General features: G+C 38.5%; 1 protein-coding gene across 2 annotated transcripts in view; it reads left to right on the forward strand.

The window, feature by feature from the left end:
* Positions 1-20,862, forward strand: part of ZSWIM5 (zinc finger SWIM-type containing 5) — a 231,662-nt gene that overhangs the window by 196,862 nt on the left and 13,938 nt on the right. For both annotated transcript variants that reach the window (XM_070609803.1, XM_070609804.1), the window contains 6 exons: positions 3,552-3,728; positions 6,291-6,437; positions 6,951-7,088; positions 8,429-8,689; positions 8,902-9,037; positions 9,881-10,038. In XM_070609803.1, coding sequence (XP_070465904.1) covers positions 3,552-3,728; positions 6,291-6,437; positions 6,951-7,088; positions 8,429-8,689; positions 8,902-9,037; positions 9,881-10,038 — 1,017 coding nt within the window. The remainder of the gene's footprint in view (positions 1-3,551; positions 3,729-6,290; positions 6,438-6,950; positions 7,089-8,428; positions 8,690-8,901; positions 9,038-9,880; positions 10,039-20,862) is intronic.

Raw genomic sequence — 20,862 nt, forward strand, 5'->3', positions numbered from 1 at the left:
ACATTTCCCTAGTCTATGCCTTCTTTCACTTTTCTAAATTACTATTTCATACCATCTTTTCCTACAACTTTCTGTACTTTCTCTCCTTCCTCACTTTCAGTTGATAGCTTTGCTTCCTTTTCACTGAGAATATAGAAGCAATCAGAACGTCTCCTTCTGTTTGTGCCCATCTACTCTGCCTCTTCTCCTGTTTTAGTTTGTGCTTCTATCTAAGTCCAAACCCTCTACTTATTCTTGAGATCCTCTTCCTTCTCTTTTATCCAGGACATCACTCCAGGACTTATCTCCTCTCTCTCTTGCATTACAGATTTTTGTGGATTATTCCTATGAGTATGCAAGCACATTGTTTTATCTCTCATCCTAGAACAAAACAATACAAAACAAAAAACACTCTTGTTGACCCTGCATGCTTCTCTAGCTACCACCCTATTTCGCTGAGGTATTAGAAATAAGTGGAATTAAGAAAAATAATTTAAAAGAATAGTATATGTTTACCATCTCTACTTCTGCTCTTATTCTCCCTTGAACTCACTCCAGTAAGGCTTTCATCCCTCCACTATGGAAATAGCTCTTGGATTGGTCACTAATGCTCACCATTGCTAAATCTGATGGTTGATTATCAGTCATAATCTTACTTAACCTATCAGCAGTATTTGTGACAATTGATCACTCTCTCCTTGAAACACCTTTTTCATCTTATTTCTAAAACGCTACTCTTGTTTCTCCTCTTACTTCATTGGCTTCCCCTTCTCAGTCTCCTTTACTGTCTCCTCCCTACTTCCCAACCTAATATACTCAAGTGCCCAGAGTTCAGTCATCAAACCACTTCTTTTTCTAGACTTACTCCCTTGGTGATTGCACTGTTTTAATAATTATCTATATATTAACAAATTTATATCTCTTACCTAGACTTTTCCTCTCAACTCCAGACTTGTGTGTTCAACTGTCTTTTCAAAATCTCCACTTAGATATTAATAGTCATCTCAGTAGGGGTTCTTACCCCTCAAGCCCCACCCAAGCCTGCTACTCCTGTAGTCTTTCCTATCTCCATATATCGTGAGTCTGTCTTAAAAACCTTGGAGTCATTCTTGATTCTTCTCTTTCTCTCTCACCCCAGACCTAATCTGTGAGCAAATTCTATTGCCGTTACCTTCAGAATATATGCAGAATCCATTTACTCCCATCCCACCGCCACTGCTTATTACTCTGGCTAGGTTACCATCGTCTTTCACAAATTATTGCAGTGGCCCCCTAACTGCTCCTCCTGCTTCTGCCCTTCCACCTTGTAGTCTGCTCTCAGTACTGCTGCCAGTTACACTTTTAAAATGCAAGTCACATCATACACCTTCTGCAGCTCAAAAGCCTCCAGTGGCTTCTCATCTTTCATTCCTAACCTACAAAGCTCCCCATGCTCTGGCTTCTTAGTGTCTCTCTGATGCATCTCCTATGATTTTCCTGCTTGCTAATTCCATTCTAAGTACACTGACCTCCTCACTGCCCTCAAACACTCAAATGTGTTCCCACCTCAGGATCTTAGCACTTGCTATTCCTTCTGCCTAGAATTGTCTTCCCTTAGTTATGTCTAAGGCTTACTCTTCAGTTCCTTCAGGTCTCGGTTCAGTTGTTACATTATTAGAGACCATTCTATATAAAACAGTAACCCCCACCCAACACCAGTTTGCCTTTCTCCCTAACTCTGCTGTAGGCTTTTCCATAGCACTCATAACCATCTGATATATCTGTTACAATATATTTTTATTCAACTATCTCTCCCTATTTGAATGTAAAGGTCCGTGAAGGCAGGGACTTTGTATATCCTCAGCACCTAGAACCGTACCTGCCATGTAGTAGGCACTCATTATTTGCTGACTTAATGAATTGCAAAACATAATGGGAGCCTAATCCCCACTGTGGGCTGAGCAGACCCATGGGGGAGTCTCAGTTCAGCAGGAGAGGGGCTTAGACTGCAGCCGGTAGAAAGGTTATTGTGCTTCTACTGAAAGACAACTTGAAGGAGAAGCAATTTCAGTAAATATTGTCAGTGCTCTTCTAATTTAATCCTCTGAGCCCATATTCTGTGGAATATATCAAATTTTGAAGAGACGACCAGATTCCAAGGACTTTTGCTTAGAGGATGAATGTGTTCATTTCTTTCATGTTCAGTCTGAATCCTCTGACTTTTCCTCCCAGTGTTTTTGCACAGGCTCAGTACATGCACACCTCATTTGGGCATCTCTGGAGACACCTGTATAGTACTTCAGTCTTGATCCCCAGATAGTTTCAGCTGCCCTTAATCTGGCATAGAGACAGTTAAATGATCCTTCATGTTTTGTCTTAATTTCCTTAAGTGTCATTTCCATGAATTTATTACAGTGTATCTTCCATTTGGTCTTCCTATACACCACCCTTAAGAATTGAGCCTACTTATTCTGCTGTTTTGGTTTCCCTGCAGCTGTTTTCCTGAAGAGAGATGACATGGTAAGAATCTAGAGAGAAAACAAGTTAGTCTTTTGTCAGTATCAGTTTTTCTTACTGGAGAACAAGGCTGTAAGCCTGCAGATATCAGTGTGATACAGGTACCAGAATACATAGGGCTTCAGTTCTCTTTCATCCTTTAATATCAATTTCATGGAAGTCCTTAGGTGTATAAGAGTCATGCTATAAAGAGACAGGTTATGGATTGGCCAGGGAAATTACCTGGCTGCTTCTCTCTTCCTCTGACTTCTATAGAAGCAGTTTGTATCCTCATAATTGAGCAGCTGAACACCGCTGTCCCTCCTCTCTTTCATGTGGCTCTAGGTTCTGGGAGAAACTGGTCTTCTGTAGAAGTAGAAAGGCACCCATAGATCTATGTAGAAAGGTTCTTCCCATAGAGGGCACAGACACACTAAGAGCTATCCAATAAAGAGACAACACAGCAAACACCTAGATAGACGGCAGAGTGCCTGCTCTCAATAACTGTTACCGAACGTAAAGTGAGTTCACTCACCCATTGCGCAGCAAGCCAATTTCTGACACCAGGTGTGGTGGAAGAAAGTAGGAATTTTATTTTTGCACAGCGCTGAGCAAGGAGAGAGGGCAGCTAATGCTCAAATCCCAAACTCCCCGAAAAGCTAAAAGGAAGGGTTTTTATTTGGGGTTTTAGGTAGGGGAAGGGGAACATATGGCCTTGCTGGTTGGAGCTTTCCCACCAGCCTGTCTTTGGCCTTGAGACACTGGCAGAGAGGAGGGAGCCCGTGACCTTGCTGGTCAGCAGCTTTCCCACCAGCCCATATCTCTTTGCGGGAGGAGATAGTCCAGGTGCTTGTCCTTGATGGTGTCTGTCTCCATGGAGGATAGTGGATTCTGGAGCCAGGAAGCCAGAGAGTAAGCAGGGAATGAGTGTTTTGGTTTTAAGCCCATATATGCTGGGTTTAATGTGGGGAAACTGATATCAGGGTCGGTATCATAACCATATACTGTTCTTCTGCCCATCCTCTCACCCTAAAGACTCAGAAGTTAGAGCTTCAGATAACCCATTATTGAACTGCTGCATTTCTTTCTTTCCCCAGACTCCTTATCCAGACCAAGACGAACAGTCTTCACTAGAGCCATCGAGGGCCGTGAATTGCATTGGCAGGACAGCCACTTACAGCGAATAATTAGCAGCGATATATATATAGCTCCTGCCTGCCAGCGAGAAAGCGAGAGACTGCTCTTTAATTCCCAAGGCCAGCCACTATGGCTTGGTAAGTGTACCTGTCTCCTACTCTAAGAATTTCAGAGCCCAATCTCACCACATGCCAGGTCTAAATGAGCCATCTGCATAGGTACCAGCAACACAACTACAGTTTGGGCAGTCTTCATACAGATCTTTTAGGGCCTTGACTGGGCCTCAGGGTATTTATGGGAAGGCTGAGTCATTTGTGTATATACTCAACTGAGGTACAATAACCTCAAATAGAGGAATTTGTGTTCTGTTTCTAAGTTTTGGGAGGGGAAAGGAGTTAATAAATCTCAAAGAGTACTAACAAAACTATTCGGTATCAGTTCATAGGTTCTCTTAGTCAACAGTCACTGAGCAGTATTATAATCTATCCTGAAATTATGTTTTGCTAAAAATGCACTATGTTTGAAATTTAAATTACCTGTAGCTAGGGCCCTATCTTTGTCACCAAGCTAACTTCCTTTCCTGCTTCCCACTTTCACTTCCTTCCTTCATCATAACAGAATAGAGCTATTCCACTGTGAGTTTAAACCTTCCTCTGGCCTTCTGTCAATCTATTCATGACTTTATCACAGGATGCCCATTTCAAAATAGACACTTTTCTAAAATATTCATTTTCTGAGTCTTACAACAAGGACATACATTTTTATTATCTTCTCCCAATTCTCTACCTTCATTCCTCACTCCATGTCTTGTCTTGTCTTTCACAAGATCTTGCTGAATCTGGATATGTTCCTGTCTCTCTCTTGAAAGCCGTTGCCAAACTCCCTGTTGCTACCTAAAGTTCCCTTTGATCATCTTTCCTCTTCTCTGATCCAATACTTCTTAAAACATCAATCTAACAAGCATGTGAAAAGTATATACCTCAGTAATAAAGATGCAAATCAAAACAACACTGAGTGACCATTTTTTGATTGTCAAATGGTCAGGGATTTTAAAAATAAAGATAATTAGTTTTTGGTGTGAGAGAGGTTGCATGGAAATAGGTAATCTCATATACTTCTGGTAGGAATGCAAATGCTTACAGCCTTTCTGAAGGGTATTTCAACACTACTTATCAAAAGCCTTTAAAATATATTCATATCTTTTGATCCAGGAATTCTACATCTAGGAATTTATCCTGAGCTATAATTAAGAATATGCATAAAGCTAGATGGTTTATTAGAGCATGGATATAAATAATGGATAGATGAGAAAAATTGGAAACAATCTAAATATCCAACAATAGGGGATTGGGTGACTCAATGGATAGTACATATTTTCAGTGGAATGTTATGTTCATTTTTAATGTTATAGAAGTATATTTAATAACATGGAAAAATATTTACAATGTGTTATTAAGTGGGAAAAAAACAGTTATAAAGCAATAATTATAATATCTCATTTTTATTAAAATTGAATATAAAAGTCTTGATATATATACATGAAACTGGAAATATAGTTACCTCTGATTTTTATTTTATGTTTTGCTCATCTGTATTTCAAATTTTCTGCAATTACTTCTATAAGTTTTAATGTTATCTTTACAAGAAATCACAAAATAAACCATAAATCTCATTATATTATTTGCCCATTTTAAGCCGTTAGTAGTCCTGCATTATCCCTAAAGTAAATCTGAACTGCTTAAGATGGCATTCAAAGCTCTTTACATTCCAGGGACCAGCCCCGAGGCCTGGTGGTTAAGTTCAGCAGTCTGCTTTGGCGGCCCAGGTTCAGTTCCCAGGCACAGACCTACATCACTCATCGGCAGTCATTATGTGGCAGCAACCCTCATACAAAATAGAGGAAGATTGGCACAGATGTTAGCTCAGGGTGAATCTTCCTCAGCAAAAAGAAAGAAGAAGAAGAAAAAGAAAGAAAGAAAAGCTCTTTACATTCAAGACTTTACCTTTCCAGGCTATCTCTAACCACATAACCTAACTGTACACAGAACTATTTGCCTTACTCCTAGATACTATATAGAATATTTTTAATGCTTTTACTTGTATGCCTTTGCTTATATGTTCCCTTGGCCAGGAATGCCTTTCCCTGTTTGTCTACCTATTTAAAATCTTGCTTGTCCTATAAAACACAGCTGAGATATTACTTTCTCTCTGTATATATATTTCTATCATGTCATTTCTTTTTAACTGTTTTATAATGATCTGTTTATGTATCCTTTGTGATCTTTGAGGGAAGTGACCATTTCTTATTCATCTTTGTCCAGCATACTACGTGGTATATAATAGGTTCTTAAATGTAGGATTAATAAATGAATGAAGCCTTTCCCTGTAGGCAGTTAATTGCTACCTCCACTGGGTTCCCATAGTACATGTTCACAAAGAGGTACAACATTTTATGGTTCTAGTTATGTGTCCCTTTCTGCACCATGCCACTACACTGAGGCTGCAAGGTAGCTCCTTAAAGGTACGTCCTGTGACTTAGTCAGCTTTATATCCTTAAAAGATAAAACACCGTTCCTGTACACAGTAGATGTCAGGTTGAATTTGAGGAAGTGTGCTTAACACAAACTCCATTTGTCAAGCATATATTTTCCTGATTTGAAAATGTAACTCAACCAAAATATTTTCCTCTCATCTGGTAGAGCATGTGCCTACAGCCTGTGCTCGGGTTGATGCCTTGCGTTCCCATGGTTATCCAAAAGAGGCCCTCAGACTCACAGTGGCCATTATCAATACTCTGAGGTTGCAGCAGCAACGGCAGCTGGAAATCTACAAGCATCAGAAGAAAGGTATAGTGATCAGGAACCATCTTAACTCCTTACGCAGAGACTGATAAGGATCCTTAGGGAGTATAAGGCCTAGTACTTAATTTTCATTAAGTTTCATGATGTGGCAGGGGCTAGGAGATTTCAGGTCATTCCACCTGCTGTGTGGAATGCTTCACTTTACCTCTTTGAATCTCACTTTTCTTATCTATAAAATGGGAATAATAAAGCCAGCCTGCCTCCCTCACAGGGCATTTGGAAGGCCTACCAAGATCTGGTATGAGAAGACCCTTTTTAAACTGTAAAGCTGTATTTACATATGTATGCTGCCGTCAGGTAGCCTAAGTGCATACCACATGACCTTACAGCTGACTGATGAGCTTCTGATTGGTCTTATCAACCCAAGGCAACACAATGAGGGAAGTTTTACCTTGAGTCTCAGGGTCAAAGCCTAAAACAGACTGATAAGGAAACTAGACAGGGACAAGAACAGTGTATCTCTATCATTCTCTAAAACTTTGATCTGCTTGTTTCCAGAACTATTGCAAAGAGGAACTACAACCATTACAAACCTGGAAGGCTGGGTGGGCCACCCCCTGGATCCCATTGGCTGCCTATTTCTCACTTTGACTGAGGCCTGCCGCCTAAATGATGATGGCTATCTGGAAGTGTCAGGTATAGGGGTCAGCCTGAGGCAAGCCAGAACTGCCCTTGGTAGCCCTCTCCCCACTACCAGACTCTGTTCTACCCTCCTGGAGCCTTCTTTCTCTTATCCAAACTGGACCTCCCCTGAGAAGTTTCCTTGAGCGTCCTTTCTTTCCCACCTTCCTTTCCCACCCTGTAGACTGGCCCGGTCCTACTCTCCTATTTTACCTTGCCAGCCTTCCTTTGCTCCTCCCACTTCTCTACCATGAATGTCTAAAGAGTGTGATTCAAAGGGAATAAGAAAGGCTAGAGGGATTTCTGGAGTCAGAAGCCAAGTCCTCAGAGCAGTCTGGAAGTAGGAAAGAACTTCCATCAAGTAGGTGTGTATCCCTTGCTGTTGTGTAATACTCTCATGTTTCCTCTGAACTTTATCCCTCGTGGTGGTTTTGTACCTATTTTACAAATAAGAAATAGAAGGGAAGTAATTTAATAGAGTCTCAAAGTAGCAAGGACTTCAGACAGAATTTTCTCTCCTTTATGCCATCACTGTATTGTATACATACATCTGTTATAGTATTTAGCACAGTGCATTACAATTTGTTTACAAGTGAGTATCTCTTACTAGACTGTCAGCTCCTTGAAAGCAGAAATTATGACTTACTTATCCTTGTGACCCCAGCACTTAGTGCAGTACCTCCCAAGACTCTTTTAAACCTGCACTCTCTTCCTGAAATTTTTAACACAAAGGTGGAGCATATAAAATAATAACATAGAAATTGCAGGTGTTACAAAAGTAATAGTTGAACTAGATGGATTTGGATTTGTCTGGGTAGAGATCCAAGGGGTGGCCCCAATCCAAGCTAGAGCTGCCCTATTTTCCCTCTGACCCCCTGCAAAGGCAGTCATCATCTTTGGTCTGTTTCATCTGCACAGTGACACATATAGAAAACCTGCGGTTGCACTTAGGATTTATTCACCAATGACATACACTTAGCTCCTTCCATATACCAGGCCCTAGAGATACTTAGGGCAGTAAGATAAAGTCTCTTCCCTTCAGAGTGCTCACCCACTAGTGAAAGAGATAAAAACAGATAATTATGGTATTATATAATATGCTAGCAAAAGATTAGTATAAGATTGTGTATTTTCCCAACTGGCCTATCCAGTTCTTATATTAGGAAGGAGCTAGGAATCTTTGTGGCTCTGTGTAACTTTTTTTCAGTACATTTTCCTTACTGCTCTGGGGTTCTGACTCAGCTTCAGAACCTGTGGTAACTATTGACCAAGCTGTATCCTAAAGTGGGAGGGAGAGAGGAGCATAAGAATCTACAGGGCCTGACCTAAGGAATCTGGTACCTTATTGCCCTCAGATATGAATGAAAGCAGACCTCCTGTGTACCAGCATGTGCCCGTGGCTGCAGGCTGCCCAAACAGCAGTGAGTCCTATCTGTCATTGGCCCTGGAAGTTGCTCTGATGGGGATGGGTCAACAGAGGGTGATGCCTGAAGGCCTCTACGCACAAGACAAGGTGTGCCGTAATGAGGAGCAACTCCTGAGTCGACTCCAGGAGCTGCAGCTGGATGATGAGCTAGTGCAAACACTGCAGAAACAGTGCATCTTACTACTGGAAGGTAAGTAGAGAAGGGACTGTTGTTACAGTGTCTTTGGCCTATGACCCCAGGTTCCCCTCTCTAACAGAGCACAGGTACAGCAACATTTTTGACATTAAACTAGTGAATGTTCCCATGACTGGCAAACATGTGTGGAATCCTAGGAGTCAAGTCTAGGTTGGCAAACAGCAGCATACAGATAAGTAACTGGCTGGCCTATCTTGTTCCTGCAGGAGGCCCCTTCAGCGGTCTGGGAGAAGTCATCCACCGAGAGAGTGTTCCCATGCATACCTTTGCCAAGTATTTGTTCTCAGCTCTACTGCCTCATGATCCAGACCTGTCCTATAAATTAGCCTTACGTGCCATAAGGTAGGTAGCCCTTTCCCAGCCTGATTGCCTCCACCAAAGCAAAAGTCTCTGATGCTCTTTTTCTTTTTTTATCTCACTTTCTTCTCTTTCCCTCTTTGTCTATTCTGTTGGGCCTGCCACCAAGCCTGCCTTAAAACAGCTCAGACATTTTCATAGGATCTAGGATTCCTATCTGGGATGCCTTGCTGGTGACCCACTTGGCTCCTTGGCTGTATTCTTGGCAGGTTGCCTGAGGAAGCCCTTGAGGAGTTTTTAATAGATATGGAGCACCCGAAACCTGAGTCTCCCTGTTCTGGGGCCAGTTTTGTAGGCTGAGAAGGGGTTTGAGCCCTTCCATACCCAAATGAGTCATGGTTCCCAGGCACAGGTCACCAGATACATCTGGGGAAGTAGAAATAAGTCTTTGTATACTAAGACCTGAGAACAATGAGCTTGGGGCATCTTGTTTCCAAACTAGAAAAGGATCCTTGGTTCAGGCAGGTGGACCTCTAGGATGTATCAGCCCATACAGAAGAAGAATTTTAGTTAGACCATAAGGCTGAGAGCACTCCTCAGCTCAACCAGAAAAGGACTGCTGAGGCTTCCTTGGCATATTTTAAAAATAGTCTTATCGCTCTTGAACTGCCTTTCAAATCCATTTGCAGAAAGGACTATTCAGCCTGATTTCTGCAAGTGCCCAGGCACTCACCTCATAGAGTACAGTACCCTAGGTTTAAAACTTTCAAACCTCTTAATTAACCCTTTCCTGTCCAGTTCCTCCCCAGCAAAGAACAAGCTTCTCAAAGGTAGCTCAGAATGGCAAGAGTCTGGATGGTGGCTGATAACTCTCCCTGGGTCTTCTAGGTTACCTGTTCTAGAAAACTCAACTTCTGCAGGCGACACTTCCCACCCTCACCATATGGTGTCTGTGGTGCCCAGCCGTTATCCTCGCTGGTTCACGCTTGGACACTTGGAATCACAGCAGTGTGAACTGGCTTCCACCATGCTAACTGCTGCCAAAGGTGAGCATAGCTAGACCTTAGGCTTCAGCACTCCCACTTTGCCTGCCCGGTCATGGCCTGTCAAAGGCTTGGCCTGTTGTCTCTGAAGAAGAGAAGCTGTTTATCCTCCCTTGACACTTAGAGGGATAGGGATCCTCAGTTTGATTGTTGCTTAGAATAAGCACTTGAGTCTAAGCCAGAGTTTTGCCCTATTTACTACTTGTAGGATCCTGAGTATATAGAATGAAATCATTGTTAAGGTAACTTCTAAATCTAATCTTGCACATGATAAAGTCACTTCACCTTTCTAAGCCTCAGGTTCAAAATCTATAAAATGAGAATCATTGTCAATGATCTATCAACCTTCCAGGGCCATTGAAAGATACAATGAAGCGATAACTAAGATGGGGCTGCAAATCTCTTTACAGATGTGAGAGTTTGTGATTTTTCCAGCACCCCTGGTCAAAATATAGGCAGCCCAGAGTGACTCTCAGGCTTTTAAAAAAAGCTCCTGTACTCTGTGTTAACCAAGTAGGTTTCACCACAAAGAAAAGTAAAAATAAGCCCCAAGAAGCTATACTAAAATACTAGCTACCATGGACTGTGAGTATTTTTCTGATACCAGTAAACTACGTGGATTTTTTGAAGCATTTTTTAATTAAAAATAACTTTAGGGGCCCTGGCTGAGTGGTTAAGTTCATGCACTCCACTTCGGTGGCTCAGGTTTTGCCAGTTTGGATCCTGAGTGCAGACCTAAAACCACTCATCAAGCCATGTTGAGGTGGCGTCCCACATAACAGAACTAGAAGGAACTACAACTAGAATATGTACAACTATGTACTGGGGAGCTTTGGGGAGAAGAAGGAAAAAAAAACATTGGCAACAGATGTTAGTTCAGGGCCAATCTTAAAAAAAATCAATCTTTGAAAAAAAATCTTATGTTGTATCTTCTTATTGCTAAAAATTCATGCTCATTGTAAAAAAGATAAAAGATACAGATAAATCAATATAAAAATGATCAATAGAGCCGGCCTGGTGGCGTAGTGGTTAAGTTCACGTGCTCTACTTCAGTGGCCTGGGGTTCGCTGGTTCAGATCCTGGGAGCAGACCTACACACAGCTTATCAAGCCATGCTGTAGCAGGCATCCCACAGATAAAGCAGAGGAAGATGGGCATGGATGTTAGCTCAGGGCCAGTCTTCCTCAGCAAAAAGAGGATGATTGGCGGAGGGTGTTAGCTCAGGGCTAATCATCTTCTTCTTCAAAAAAATCAATAAGCCAATATAAAAATTGAACAAAGGATGTGATAGTTTACAGAAAAGAAGATACAAATTACTTTTAAATAATTAAAATGCCTGAGCTCATTTGAGAAACACAAATTAAAATTACCCTGAGATAACATTTTTCACCAATCTTACTGGCAAAACTCAATAAACTTGGTGATAGACATCCATGTGGGGAGTGGTGATGGTAGGGGCCTAGCATGGAGTATCACATTCTGAGCAGGATAAGGATGACTTCAGATCCGAGATGCTCAACTAACCTCAAGCACAAGAAACATGAAGAAAACTATACCAAGGTACATCATAATCAAATTGCTTAAAATGAGTGATCAAAGAGAAAATCTTACTTAAGTACAACTAGAGAACAAAAGACACATGACACACAAAGGACAAAAGATAAGTATGAAAATAAATTTCTCATTAGAAGCAGTGTAAGTCAGAAGACAGTGGAGAAAAATCTTTGAAGTACTTTTTTAAAAAACTGTCAACCTAGAACTCTATACCAGTGAAACTATCTTTCAAAAACAAAGATGAGGGGCCAGCCCCATTGCTGAGTGGTTAAGTTTGCCTGCTCCGCTTCAGCGGCCCAGGGTTTCGCTGGTTCAGATCCTGGGCGCAGACATGGCACCGCTTGTCAGGCCACATTGAGGTGGCATCCCACATGCCACAACTAGAAGGACCCACAACTAAAATATACAACTATATACTTAGGGGATTTGGGGAGAAAAAGCAGGAAAAAAAGATTGGCAACAGTTGTTAGCTCAGGTGCCAATCTTAAAATAAAATAAAATAATAAACTTTTTTTGGACAACCACAATTGAATTAGAAATCAATAATAAAAAGATATCTGGAAAATCCAGCAAATTTTTGGAAATTAAACCACATACTCCCGTATAACTCACTGGACAAAGAAAAAAAGCATGATAAAATTAAGAAATGTTTTACACTGCATGAAAATGAAAGCATAACATATCAGAATTTGTGGAATGGAGCTAAAGAGTTACTTAGAAGGAAATTTTTAGCACTAAATGTCTATATTTGAAAAGAAGAAAGGTTTCAAATCAGTGATCTCAGCTTCTACCTTAAGAAACCAGAAAAAAGAAGAGTAAATGAAGCAAAGCAAGGAAAAGAAAAGATATAATAAAGATCAGAGCAGAAATCAATGAAATAGAATATAGAAAAACAGTAGAGAAAATCTATGAAACCAAAAGCTGGTTCTTTGAAAAAATAAAATTGAAATCTCTGGCCAGACTGAACAAGAAAAGAGACAAAAATTATCAATATAAAGAATGAGAAAAGTGACCTCACAACTAATTCTAAAGACATTAAAATGATAATAAGGGAATATTATGATCAACTTTATGCCAATAAATTCAACAGCATAAATGAATAGGACTGATTCTTTGAAAGACACAAACTACCAAAGCTCACTCAAGAATAAATAGAAATGAGCTAGGTATATACCCAAAAGAATTCAAAATGTGGACTCAGATACTTGTACATCAGTGTTCATAGCAGCATTATTCACAGTAGCCAAAAGTTGGAAATAACTCGTGTTCATCAGCAGATGAATGGATAAACAAAATGTGGTATACACATGCAATGGAATATTATTTAGCCATAAAAAGGAATGAAATTCTGATACATGCTACAACATGGATGAACCTTGAAAATATTATGCTCGGTGAAATAAGCCAGACCAAAAGACAAATATTGTCTGATTCCATTTTTATATGAGGTACCTAGAATAGCCACAGCGAAGAAACATCAATGGATACTAAGGCAATGGGTGAACATTTGATAAAGAATGAGATAGTTACATAGTCCGAAAGTTTCTCTCCATAAAATACCTAGCAATCATAAAGGAAAAAAGTATAATTCCACCATAGAGTTGAGAAACTGGGCAGACATCACTTTAATAAAATGGCCACAGTTAATATCATAAATTCATAGAGGCAGAAAGTAGAACAGAGAAGAAATTCATAAAGACAAAGTAGAACAAAGAGGCTTGAGAAATGAGTTATGATTTAATGGGTATGGTGTTTCTATTTGGGATGATGGGAAAGTTCTGAAAATGGATAGTGTGATTTTGCACAACATTGTGAATGTACTTAGTGTCACCAAATTGTACCCTTAAATGGTTAAAATGGTAACTTTTATGTTATGTATATTTTACCACAGTAAAAAGAAAAGAATACATAGAAAGGAATTTCAAAGAAATTGAATTTGTAGTTGAAAACCTTTCCATGAAGAAAATCAGGCCTGGATGGCATCACTGGTAAATTCTACCAAACATTTAAGGAAAACATAACAATTCTATACAAACTCTTGCAGAAAATTGGAGAAAAGGAAATATTTCCCAACTCAATCTATGAAGCCAGCTACCCTGACACCAAATTACCCTGATACTAAAACTAGACAAAAATCATTATAAGAGAAGAACACTAGAGACTAGTGTATCTCATGATCATAGAAGCAAAAATTCTTAATAAAAATTTTAGCAGATTGAATCCAATAATATATAAAAAAGGATAAAACATCATGACCACTTAGGGTTTATCCCAAGAATGCAGGGTTGGTTTAACATTCAAAAATCAATCACTATATTTCACCATACTAGTAGAGTAAAAAAGAAAACCCATATAATCATCTCAGTAATGTGGAAAAAGCATTTGATAAAATCCAACATTTATTCCTAATAAAAACTCTCGACAAACTGGAAATAGAAAGGAACTTCCTCAACATGATAAAGGGCATCTATGATAGAGCTCCCCTTATACTTAATGGTAAAAGATTGAATGTTTTCTTCCTAACATCGGGAACAAGGCAACATTCTATTCAACATCATGCTGGTGGCTTTAGCCAATGTAATAATGCAATAAAAAGAACTAAAATATATCCGGATTAGAAGGGTAGAAGCAAGACTGATGACATGATCACCTATGTAGAAAATACTACGGAATCTATAAAAAGCTGTTGGAACTAATAACGAGTTTAGCAAGATTCCAGGATACAAGGTCAATATACAAAAATTAAAAATATTTCTAGGGGCCGGCCCTGTGGCCAAGTGGTTAAGTTCGCGTGCTCCACTTTAGCGGCCCAGGGTTTCGCCGTTTCAAATCCTGGGTGCGGACATGGCACCGCTCATCAGACCATGCTGAGGCGGCATCCCACATGCCACAACTAGAAGGATCCACCACTAAAAATACACAACTATGTACCAGGGGGCTTTGGGGAGAAAAAGGAAAAATAAAATTAAAAAAAAAAAAAAGATATTTCTATCTACCATCAATGAACAATCAGAAATTGAAGTTTTTAAAATTGCCATTATAATAGCATCAAGAAAATATGAAATACTTGAGAAAAACTTGACAAAAGATATGCAAGACCTATACAATGAAAATTATAAAACATTGCTGAGAGAAATTAAAGAAGAACAAAATAAATAGAAAGACATACTGCACTCATGGATAGGAAGACTCAATATTGTTAAGATGCTGATTCGCTACAAATTGATGTATAGATTCAGTACAATCTCAATCAAAGTCTCAACAGGCTTTTTTGGGTAGAAACTGATAATCTGATTCTAAAACTTGTAAAGAAATGCAAAGGACCTAGGGTAGCCAAAAACAACTTTGCAGAAAGAAAATAAAATGGGAGAATTAATACTACACTACCTTGATTTCAAGATATATTAAAGCTATAGTAATCAATACAGGGCTATTGGTGTAAAGAGAGACAGATAGATCAATGAAAAAGAATAAAGTCCAAAAATAGACCCACATATTGGTGGTCAGTTTATTTCAATAAAGAGGTAAAGCCAGTGCAGTTGAGAAAAAGGATACTCTTTCAACAAATGGCACAACATATACCAAAATTAACTTATGATGGATCAAGGACCTAAATGTAAAAGCTAAAAAAAAACTTTCAGATGAAAACATAGGACAAAATCATTTTTATTTTTAGTTAGGCAAGGATTTGTTAGATATAACACTAAAATCCATAAGAGAAAAATTCATAATTGGACTTATCAAAATTAAGAACTACTGCCCTGTGCAAGTCACTACTGAGAATGAAAAGACAAGGTACAGACTGGGAGAAATATTTGCAAATCACATATTTCATAAAGGACTTGCATCCAGAATATGTAAAGAAATACTAAAACTTAAGAATATGAACAACCCATTTTTTAAAATGGGCAAAGATCTGAAGAATACTCCACTAAAGAAGATATTCTGATGGAAAATAAGCACATGAAAAGATGCTCAGTGTCTGTAGTCCTTAGGGAAATGCAAATTAAAACCACAGTAAGAGAATGGCTAAAATTTTAAAAACAAAGAACTGATCGTAGTAAGGACTGGCAAGGATGTAGAGCAAATGGAACTGTCATACTGCAGGTAGGAATGTAAGTGGCACAATCACTTTGGGAAAGCATTCGACAGTTTCTTAAAAAGTTAAATAGACACCTACACATATGATCCAGGCATTCCACTCCTAGATATTACCTAAAAGAAAGGAAAGCATATATCCATACGAAGACATGGACATGAATGTTCATAGCAGCTTTGTTTTTAATAACCAAAAACTGGAAACAATCTATATATCCATCAGTAGGTGAATGGATAAATAAACAGATATAACCGTCTAACGGAATACTACTCTGTAATGAAAAGGAATAAACTATTGATACACACTACGACATGGATGAATCTCAAAATGTGCTAAGTGAAAGAAGTCAGGCTAAAGGAAAAACAGTACATATTGTATTATTCCATTTATATAAAACTCTAGAAAATGCAAACAATAGTGACAGAAGATAAGCAGCTTCCTGGGAATAGGAGCTGGGGCAGGCTAGGATGGAAGGGAAGAAGGGATTACCAAGGGTCACAAAGAAACTTTGAGGGTGATGGATATGTTCATTATCTTGTTTGTGGTGATGGTTTCTTGCTTGTATACATTTGTCAAAATTTATCAAATTATACATTTTAAATAAATGCTGATTATTGTATGTCACACCTCAATAAAGCTGTAAATACATATACAGATAAATGATAGCCGCTGATTACAACCAATTGAATAAAATAGGTATCCATGAATTTTGTACTGATAGGAATAAATAAATTAGTAGAGTAGAATGCCAAATAATGATTGTAGAAGGAATGATGAAATGAGAATATTCCGTTTGGCAACTGTATAATACTTAATTCAGCCTAGAAACATCAATGGATACTAAAACTAGTGGGTGAACATTTGATGAGGGATATTTACATAGTCTTAAAGTATCTCCCCATAAAATACTTGTCAATCACAAAGGAAAAATGTGTAACTTTACAGTAGAGAAACCTAGTAGGCATCACTTTAATCAAGTGATCACGTTAATACCATCAGTAATGAGTCAGGTCAAAATCATATATTACCTGATGGGAAGCAATAAGAAGTCAGCATCACGTCTGTGATGTTATAGCCAAAAACGCAAACGTGCAGCTAGTCATGAGGAAACATCAGGCATACCCAGACTGAATGACATACTACAAAATAAATAAGCTAATCTGCAGAAGAGTCAAGGTCACGAATGTCAAGGAAAGACAAAGGAATTTCTCCAAATTGATGAAGACTAAAGAGACATAACAAACTAAATGCTACATGTCATCTTATATAAAATCTTTTTGCTATGAAGTATGTTATTGGGACAATCAGTGAAACTTGAGTGAGGTTAGTAGTAGAAGGTATTAATATATATCAGTATTAATTTCCTGATTTTGATGGTCATGTTGTGGGTATGTAGAAGAGTATCCTTGTTTGCCAGAAATACAGACTACAGTATTCAGGAGTGATAGGGTATCAGGTCAGTTACTTACTTTGGAATGGTTCAGGGGTAAGAAAAGATCTCTCTGTACTATCCTTGAAACTTTTCTATAAGTTCGAAATTATTTCAAAATAAAACATTTTGATAAAACATTGTGTTTGCAAAGATGTGGAATGGGAGTATAGTTTGGTAATCCTTTGTGGAGGGCAATTTGGCATATCGATCAAAATTACAACGCAGATATCCTTTGATCCAGCAATTTCACTTCCAGGATTTTACCTTAAAGTTATCTGTACAGATGTGAAATGATGTTTGTACAAGGTTACTCACTCCAACATTATTTGTAATTGCAAAATATTTGAAACATCCATCAATAGGAGGCTGATTAAACACATTACTTTAGGTCCAAAAATCTCTTATATGGAATTCCAAAATCTGAATAGCTTTGAAAATCCAAACTTTTTTGTAAGTTGATGGCAACGCTTCAACTGACACGAGACAGCTGTTTCTCAACGTTCTTGCCAATCACAGACATCTCTGCTGTTCACTAATATTGTGTTGCCTTTTTTGTTTATGTTGTTGTTATTTTGTCGGTTTGAGTTTAATTGCCTTATAAAAATGTGCAGAGAATTGAAGATACTCCTGTGGGTAAGTGTGAGAAGAAAAGGAAGCATCTGTCATTATCAGGAACGCAGAAAATAGAGTTAGTGCAGAAGCTTGATCAGGTGTGTCTATGAGGCATCTTACTAAAGAATAAGGTGTGGGAATTAACACCACGTATGAGTTTAAATAATAGAAAGACAAAGTATTGAAGTTTTACAGGGACAACACTGACCAGAACTAATGAAGAACAGAAAATTTTTCAGAGGGAAGAAAATGAAGATGTTGACATGACCATGATTGAATGGATTCAACAATGAAGCAATGTGAATATGCCACTGATTAGTTTATTGATCATGAAACAAGCTAGAATATGCCATGAAGAACTGAACATTTAAAATGAGTATAGAATATCAGAAGATTGACTGCAGAAATTTAAGAAGCATCATGGTATAAAATATCTGGACACCTCTGATGAAAAAGCTTCTGCTTATCATGAAGTAGATGAAAATTATATTGACACATTTGTTAAGATAATTTTTAATGAAAACCTTAGTCCCAAACAGGTATACAGTGCTGATGAAATAGCTCTGTTCTGGCCTGTATTCTTTTTTTTAAATTTTTTTTTATTTATTTTCTTTTTATTGAGGTCACTTTGGTTTATTGGCGTGTATTCTTTTAAAAAAAAAAAAAAATTAACAGGGGCCAGCCCCGTGGCATAGTGGTTAAGTTTGGCATGCTCCACTTCGGCAGCCCAGGTTCACAGGATCAGATCCTGGGTGCAGACCTACACCACTTGTCAGCCATGCTGTGGCAGCAACCAACATATAAAGTGGAGGAAGATTGTCACAGATGTTAGCTCAGAGCTAATCTTGCTCAGAAAAAAAAAAATTAAGAATGATTCATGAGCAAACAAGAGGTTTTAAGGACCCTTAAGGAGAGGTTGAAAGTTCTGGGATATGCCAATGAAGCAGACAGGTAAAGCTAGAAAAAGCCAACATCCAAGATGTTTCAAAAGTTGTTCATAGTTTATTTGTTAGTATGTAAACAAAAAAGCATGGGTAATCAAAGAGATTTTTTCTTTTTTTGCTGAGGTAGATTCACCTGGGTCACTGCCACAGCATGACTGACAAGCAGTGTAGGTCTGCACCTGGGATCCAAACCTGTGAACCCAGGCCACCAAAGCAGAGTGCGCCAAACTTAACCATTATGCCATGGGGCTGGCCCCAAAGAGAGATTTTCTGACTGACTCAGTAATCTGTACCCATGACATGAACTCATTGCACACAAGCTGGAATGGAAGAAAACTGTATGATTATATTTCCTGGAACACGTTCCACACATGTCCCTCCTGAACTTGTGACCAAGAAATCTTACTCCCAAAGAAAAGCAAATATAAGTATTTATTTTTTTATTTTCATACTCTATACTTGCAGTAGGTAACTTCCAAGCCTTCCTAAAAGAGTTATTGCAGGGGCTGGCCCGGTGGTGCAGCGGTTAAGTGTGCACGTTCCACTTTGGCGGCCCGGGGTTTGCCGGTTCAGATCCTGGGTGCGGACATGGCACCACTTGGCAAGCCATGCTGTGGTAGGCGTCCCACATATAAAGTAGAGGAAGATGGGCATGGATGTTAGCTCAAGGCCAGTCTTCCCCAGCAAAAAGAGAAGGATTGGCAGCAGATGTTAGCTCAGGGCTAATCTTCCTCAAAAAAAAATAATAATAAAAATTAAAAAATAAAGAGTTATTGCAGAAACTTAATCAGGTATACCTTGATGCCATGTACACAGTTGCTGATGCTTGGAATGATTGCTAAATATGTGACAGAGACTGTGGCTTACAATATTTGAAAGAAAACCTGTCAGTAAAGACTTTGAAGAATTTTGTGTCACTAATGAGAAGATACATAGTCTCATTACTTACACTAAAAGTTTATTGGCTAAAAGTCTAAATAAATAAGTTAGAGCCTTGCTACTCAAAGGGTGGTCAGGGGACAAGCTTGGAAGCTTGTTAGAAATCCAAATTCCCAGACCTACTGAACCAGAATCCCTGTTGGTGTAGCCCAAGAATCTATGTTTTAACAAATTCTCCAGAAGATTTTTATGCTCACTAAGGTTTTAGAAGTGTGGCATTAGAGCAAGCTGATAGCAGAAAAATACTGCATATTCTAAGTTATACACCTGTTGTACATTCCTTGCAAGACAGAAAAATTGCTAAAATGGTGTTAACCCAAATAAGCATTTGGATTGACAGTGTTTATTGACAATGAGGAGATGTAACACAGATGGAAAAAAAAAATCTCCAAAGACAATATGGGGGAAATGTATGAGCAATTACTCAGTCTTGAATAACATGCATTTATCAATGAAAAAGAGATTATGGCTGCTTACTTAATTGAAGAGACTGCTTAGATATACAGAAATCCATATTATTGAGACACACTACCCTAGAACTACGCCTTTTTAAAGGCCATCTATTGTAGTGGTGTTTCATCATTAAAGAATCCCATTCCTGGCCCATCACTAAATATCTAACTCTAATCTTTGGTGACAATAATAGTAATGCTAATGCAGCCTTTTGTCCAAGATCCTCAAGACACCAGATGGAGCAAATATTTATTGCATGCATACCTATAGATATTTAGCTTGGTTTGAGGTTTTGTTGAATATTTTCCTTAGAAATAATGAGTATCAAGTATTTATTGTTGATATCACACTATTTAATTTATCAGTTTACTACTATATCATTAAACTACATTAGTAATTTTGCTGTTTATTCCACCTAGTGTGAATATTCATACATTCACCACACAAAGAATAACGTGTTTAACTATGGTCTGCTGCCCCAGGGCCCCTGTGAATACTATATATAATATATGCACAAATTATGTTTACGTAAATTTTAAAATTCTTAAACCCAAGAGTTTTGAATAAGGAGTTGCAGACCTATACATCCATAAATGGAATACTATGCAGCCATTTAAAAGAAAAGAACCTCTTTATGTACTGGTGTGGAATAATCTCCAAGATATACTGATATGTAAAAAAAAATGACCTGCAAATCTGTGTATACTATGTTACCACTGTGGGTAGTGGTAAAAGGAGATTAAATAGATAATTTATTTCCATATTATGCATAGAATATCCTGGAAGGTAATGCA

Source organism: Equus przewalskii, chromosome 2 (genome assembly GCF_037783145.1).
Source record: "Equus przewalskii isolate Varuska chromosome 2, EquPr2, whole genome shotgun sequence".
Classification (NCBI taxonomy): Eukaryota; Metazoa; Chordata; class Mammalia; order Perissodactyla; family Equidae; genus Equus; species Equus przewalskii.